This window comes from Nycticebus coucang, chromosome 10 (genome assembly GCF_027406575.1).
Source record: "Nycticebus coucang isolate mNycCou1 chromosome 10, mNycCou1.pri, whole genome shotgun sequence".
In the NCBI taxonomy this organism is placed as follows: domain Eukaryota; kingdom Metazoa; phylum Chordata; class Mammalia; order Primates; family Lorisidae; genus Nycticebus; species Nycticebus coucang.
In genome coordinates this window covers 127839507-127846201 of record NC_069789.1, presented here as the reverse complement: position 1 = coordinate 127846201, position 6695 = coordinate 127839507, and the positions used below count along the sequence as shown (strand labels likewise).

Genomic DNA, 6695 nt, shown 5'->3' with positions numbered 1-6695 from the left:
TCTGCACCATCCCCTCTGTCTCCACACTCGTGCGTTTCTTTCCCCTCCCTCCCAGATTCTCACTCCTAAGACTCGAACGATTACTTCCATCTGTCAAAGTGCTGGGAGACTAAAATCTGCTAGATAATGTGTGTGACCTGTGGCTCCTGGTTCATGGAAATGATCAGGCACTCTGGCCGTTGTGATTGTCATCCCCTGATGCCTACCACCTGTCAAATTCAGTGGAGGAACAACATCTGACAGCATTCAAATCCAGCTGCAGTTGGATGTCACCCTGGTGTCCCTACTGTGGCCCCCACCACCATCCCTAGGAAAGCCCAATCTCTAGTCCAAGGAGTAAGCACTCTTCTATGAATTGCAAGGTTTTTATTGCTGGAATCCTCTAGTTAGACAGCTGGGTATGGCGGGTTGCTAAGACTACTTAGTGGTCAGGCATGTGGCTCCCTCGGGTCTTCTGGCAAAGACAGCTCTCTTAACAAAAAGTGCTTGAGTATATTTTGTCCTACAAAGAGAAGATCAGGAAAGTTGGTGAGGCCTCAGGGGCAAAAGAGACATGGAGTTTGCACTGAGCACTCCTCAGACACTTCCTGAGAAGGGGCTTGCAGCCTCATCTGGATTGTGCCTTTCGATTTGAGCAGGTAAAGGGGTTTTCTTCCAATCTTCTGCACCATGAGAGTAGCCCACCTTGTGCCTGAGAAGTCTTGGAAAGCTCCTTGCAAAGGAACAAAAAGAAGAGGAGGGGCAGCCAGTGTTGGTGGCTGCTGAGGAGGACCTGGTGAGTCTGGGCACCTGTAAGCCTCCAGGAATGAACTGTTCCCAGTTCCCTTCCTGCTTCTGCCCCTTGGACACTTGTAGGCGAAGCAGCAACTTTCCCCCACCAACTCTGGGGGCAACAGAGAGAGGATTCACTTTGACTCCATGTTGGGTGGTCCAGGCCTGAAAGGGCAGGCGGGAAGGCTTTTAGAGATGCCTCCTCTCCTGGCATGTGAGCCACAGGATGGCTCCTTGGGATCCAGGAAATAATAAACAAATGAAATTTTCTGGGAAGGGGAAATGGAGGAGGGGACGTGAGAGGTGGGATAAAGGAAGGAACAATTTTTTTTTTTTGGAGACAGAGTCTCAGTATGTCACCCTGGGTAGAATGGCATGGTGTCACAGCTGACAGCAACCTCAAACTCTTGGGCTTAAGGGATTCTCTTGCCTCAACCTCCCAAGTAGGTGAGACTACAGGGGCCCACCAAAACACCCGGCTATTTTGTTGTTGTAGCTGTCACTTCTTTTTGGCAGGCCTGGGCTGGCTTTAAACCCGCTGGGTCCAGTGTATATGGTTGGTGCCCTAGCTGCTGAGCTACATGTGCAGAGCTTAGGAACCAATATTTGAAGAGGGGAAGGATCCAACTGTTTTTTTTTTTAGAGACAGGGTCTCACTTTATGGCCCTCAGTAGAGTGCCCTGACATCACAGCTCACCTCAACCTCCTACTCCTGGGCTTAGGCGATTCTCTTGCCTAGGCAATTCTCTCCCCTGAGCCTCTCAAATAGCTGGGACAATAGGCACCCGCCACAATGCCCGTCTACTTTTTTTTTTTTTTGCAGTGTTTTGGCCAGGGCTGAGTTTATACCTGCCACCTCTGGCATATGGGGTTGGCGCCCTACTCCGTTAAGCCACAGGTGCGGCCCCTGCCCTGCTACTTTTTGTTATGGTTTGGCCCGGGTTTGTTTGAACCCACTACCTTCAGTATATGCGGCGGGCGCTCTACCCTCTGAGACAAAGGCACCACCCGAGTCCAGTTCTAATGGTTGAATAGAGGTCTAGGCTTGATTGCTAGAGTCAGGGAGGCCAGAGCTGAGGAGCTGAATCAGAGGTCAGGTGGTGCTGTGGAGAGGGGAGATGCTGGAGGTTCCCACGTGGCTCCTGCTAAGCTGACCAGCCTTAGCCAGCTGCAGAGCTCAAGGGCTGGATGGAATCTCCCTTCCTGGCCCTTCCCCATCCACACTGTTGTCTGCTGCATCCCCTCTGTCTACTGGTTAATGTGTTTCTTTTCCATCCCAGATTTCCAGGGAAGGGCCATGGTGGGGAGGAGGATGAGACCTGGGCTGAACAGAGCCCCTGGCCGGCACTGGGGTGCAGACACACCCGGTGGTACTCACCAGCCCAGACTGGACATTATCCTTATCCTCTTCTGTCAGTTTATTGTCGGAACACATCTTCAGTTGCTTAGCATTTTCCAATATTTCAGAGGATTTTACGAAATTTTTCACATTATTGAGAAATTCATCAGTGGTTCCCTTCAGGAAGAGGTTAGCATGCTTCTCCAGAGCTGGGCATATGGCACAATCTAGAACACAAAGACAGGCTGACTCACCCTGGAAAGATGTCCATCAGAACCCAGCCATCCTTCACCTCCCAGCCTGCTCAGGATGTCCCAGGGAAACCATGTCCCCAGGCACCCACTTGCGCCTGAGAGCAGAAGCGAGGCTGCGCAGAGCAGCAGGAAAGCAGCAGCCAGCTTCATTGTGCGGGCGGCAGGTACTCCCTCCTCACCCTGGGGCCCTTTATACTGTCCTGGGTCCCCCCATGGGGCAGGGAGGGGTATGTGTCCGGGACTTCTTGTTCTAGGAGGCACCTCCAGGCCCCACCTAGGCCATAACCCTAACTGCCTGAGGCTGTCAAGGGAGAATTTGTGTTGGCAGGAAGAGGGTAAGTCCTGAGTCAACAGAGGGGTTGGCTCATTCTCTCCCCCACCCCCAGGGCTTTTTCTGAGGATCAGGTGACATGGGAAGTCAAAGGGAAGAACCAATGGACAACTTGACTGGAGAAATGGACAGAGGGCTCCCAAATCAGGCCTCCTGAGTGATGGCCCATGTGAGCTTGTCACATATGGATGTGACCTTGAAGATAGTCTGGTGAGGACTGTATGGATTTTTCAGGAAACTTAGTGCTTTTGCTAAGGATCTCACAGCTAGTTAAGTGTCAAGGGTAGGCCACATGATCAGGCCCCTGGTGGCTCTGTGTCCCAAATCTGCCCCGTGGCCTCCTGTGAGCCAGCCTGTTTGTTTCTGGAGCCTGGATTTGGCTCCTGTGCTCACTGGGCCTGCAGCTGTACCTGTCTTTTAACCAAGTCCTGCCACCTGGGTACTGGGAGGGCACCTCAAATGGGAAGGGAATTTATCATCTCCCCCACCTAGTTCTCTTTTTGAGTTTCCATGATGGCCAAGGCCATAAAAAAACAAGGAAAGACTAAGAAACTGTCACAGAGCAGAGGACATGGTGAACACCAGGCAGCTGTAGCTCAGTGCTGGTGCCTCTTGGCCTAGAGCAGTGATGACTGTGAACCCTGTTTGGTGCAGGGTTCTAACCAATACCAAAAAGTGTCCATCTTCCTTTTGTCTCTGTGGCACTAGCAAACCTTACTCTATCACTGTGAACTCAAGAGAATGGAGTTCACAACACCATCTTTCCAGAGTGAAAGCCAAGCATCTTTCTGCAGCCCACCGCCCTATGTGATGTGCTGGTCCCATGTCTCAGCCCTGAGGCCTTTCTGAGCTCACCCCAACATCCTCCCTGCCCTCCTTGGCTTCCTTCCTTCCTTTCTTTTATTTGGCAGTTGTCATTTTTGTTTTTCAGCTGGTTGGGGCAAGGATCGAACAGCCAGCTTTGGTGTATGTGGTGGGCACCCTAACCACTGAGCTACAGGCACCACCCTACTGGCTTCCTTTCTGTTTCAGGCCAAGCCTGCTCCTGCAGCAGGGCCTTTGTGTGTGCTGTGTCTGCTGCCTGAAATGCTCCTTCTCCAACTGGCTGTAAGATCCACACGCCCCAATTCCTCAGGGACTCCCTCTCATTCTCTTCAAATATCACCTTATGGGGGGGCAATGAAGTGGCTCATGCCTGTAAGCCCAACACTCTGGGAGGCTGAGGCAGGTGGATCCTTGAGCTCAGGAGTTCAGGATTAGCCTGAGCAAGAGTGGGACCCATCTCTACTAGAAATAGAAAGACTAGCAGGCATTGTGGCGGCACTTGTAGTCCCAGCTGCTCAGGAGGCTGAGGCAGGAGGATCACTTGAGCCCAGCAGTTTGAGGTTTCTATGAGCTATGGTGACTCCACAGCATTGTACCCAGGGCAACTGAGACTCTGTCTCAAACAAACACAAAACGAAAATCATCTTCTGAGAGAGACTGATCTAAATTCTTGACCCCTTACAATAAAAGGCCTTCCCCATCTCCTACAAAGCGTCCTCCGTTCTCCCTCCCCTTCCTCCACACCACTTCCCGTCATGCGTGGATGGTCTCTCCCTCTTACTCTTGCTTCAGCCTCCAGAGTAGCTGAGACTACAGGCGCCCGCCACAAAGCCCAGCTAGTTTTTCCATTTTTAGTAGAGATAGGGTCTCGCTGTTGCCCAGCCTGGTCTCAAACTCCGGTCTGGCTTCCTCGTAGGTGTGTATGCTGAGGTCCAGGACAGCAAAGGCCTTGCTGCTCCTGCTGCTGTGTCCCCAGAAATAGGACAGGGAACCCCACAGTGAGTGTTCCATAAACGTGAGATAAATTGAAGGGATAACCAATTTCTCTGGCGTCTGAACAAGAAAAATTATACGTACAGGCTTGGTGCCTATAGCTCAATCGGCTAAGGTGCCAGCCACATACACCAGAGCTGTTGGGTTGGAATCCAGCCATGGCCTGCCACACTGCAATGACAAGTACACCCAAAAAATAGCCGGGCGTTGTGGCAGGCACTTGCACTCCCAGTTAATTGGGAGGCCGAAGCAAGAGAATTGCTTAAGCCCAGGGGTTGGAGGTTGCTGTGAGCTGTGATGCCAGAGCACTCTACCAAGGGTGACAGCTTAAGGCTCTGTCTCAAAAAAAAACAACTAAAAACCAATATGTACAATTGCACGATAGGAACTTAGAAAATTGATTGGTATTCAATAGAGTGGAAGTTGTCAGTGCTTTGTCATGTCAGAATTAAGCAGTTATTTATGTATTTTTTTTGCTGGAGGCCCTTGCTCGACCTTTACTCTCAGTGACAGAGTAAGGTTTGCTGGTGTCCCAGAGTCAGAGGGAGTACATACATTTTTTGATCTGGATTAGAACCCCACGCCAAACAGGACTCGCATCCGGTAACTGCTCTTGGCCGAGAGGCTCCAGCACTGAGTGCAGCTGCCAGGTGTCCACCATGCCATCTGCTCTGTGACAGTCTCAGTCTTTCCTTGTTTTTTATGGCCTTAGCCACCTTGAGGAGGATCAGCCAGGTGTTGTAGAAAGTACACCAAGCTGAGTCTGTCTGAGTTTTCCTCATAATTTACACTGGGGTTAGGATTTCGGGGAAGACACCACAGAAATGAAGTGTCTTTCTTGTCACATGGTATCAGGGTGTGTGTGATATCCACGTCTCATCACTGGTTATCACTTATCCCTTGATTAATATTATCTTTGCCACGCGCCAGGGAAGCTGGTGGAACGATCCAGTTGGTGGGAAAGAATGGGAGCATTCCCAGACCCTTTCTGTTCTCCCCTTTCTCTACTCTTTTCTTTGGAAATGTCTGTAGATCCTGCTGGGAATTCTTCTGTAAGGAACATTTGTCTCTTCATCCCTGCTTGTTTATTCAATCATTTATTTATATCTCCATCTGGCTGCAGGAGGGACTCACATACACACCCCTTGGTATTCATGGGGGATGTGGTGCAGGAGGACCGCACAGATAACAACATCGACAGACGCTTTGGCCCTTCCGTCTGCGCGCACGTGCGGTGATCCCACATCGCCTGTGCACGTCCTCCCCCTCATTCACGTGACTTCAAACTCAGCACTTGGTGCACAGAGCCTCACTTTGTCGCTCTTGGTAGAGTTCAGTGGTGTCACAGCTTACAGCAAGCTTCTACTCCTGTGCTTAAACGATTCTCCTTCCTCTGCCTCCCGAGCAGCTGGGACTACAGGTGCCCCCACAATGCCCAGCTATTTTTTTGTTGCAGTTTGGCTGAGGCCGGGTTTGAACCCACCACCCTGGGTATATGGGGCAGCACCCTACTCAGTGAGCCATAGGTGTCACCCTAGGTTTTGGAACTTTATAGACTTCTGCTCCTCCCCCCAAATATTTTCAATCTAAAGTTGGTTGAATCCACAGCTGTGGGACACACAGATGCAGCGGGCTAACCATGTATCATTTTACACTCTGGCTTATAATCCAATAACATGTCATTTATTTTGATGCTCATACTGTCCCAGATTTGACCACCAGGAACTTTCTCCGTCTTCCTACTGCTACAAACTGCTTTCTTAGGGTAGAAGATTGAGTTGAGTTCCTGAAAGGCTAAGCAGACAAAGTGTCACCTCTGGTTGACCTGGAACTCTAGTCTACAGAGCTCTGGCCCACAGTGGCTGGTAGGGATGTGGACACTTTAGGGGGTTCTGCTGATGTTACTGGATGGGCTATGTAGGTCCAGCCCCTTTTGGACTGTCTTTACTGATGGAAAAGTGTAAGACAACCTGGAGAAGGGACAATGTTAGAACCACAAGGAGTCAAGAAGGGGCCCAGGGATTAGCTCCCTACAGGGTGAGAGGGAAGCTGGTGGCATGATCCAGTTGGTAGGGAAAGGAGAGCATTACCAGACCCAGAGGAAGAAAACAAGTGGCCAGAAGTCCTGGCAATTCCCCGGCATAGAGTGACTCACAACCAAAAGATGGACCCATCTGTTCTT

At 50.7% G+C, this 6695-nt stretch overlaps 1 protein-coding gene across 1 annotated transcript; it reads right to left on the bottom strand.

Annotated features, from left to right (window-relative positions):
- Window positions 1–375: 375 nt before the first annotated feature.
- On the bottom strand, window positions 376–2514 carry LOC128596623 (major allergen I polypeptide chain 1-like). The gene is made up of 3 exons (XM_053606185.1): window positions 2454–2514; window positions 2150–2337; window positions 376–502 (listed from the first exon to the last, which is right to left on the bottom strand). Exons 1-3 carry the CDS (start codon window positions 2512–2514, stop codon window positions 473–475), a joined length of 279 nt encoding a protein of 92 aa, XP_053462160.1. The 3' UTR covers window positions 376–472.
- Between the last annotated feature and the right edge of the window lie 4181 nt (window positions 2515–6695).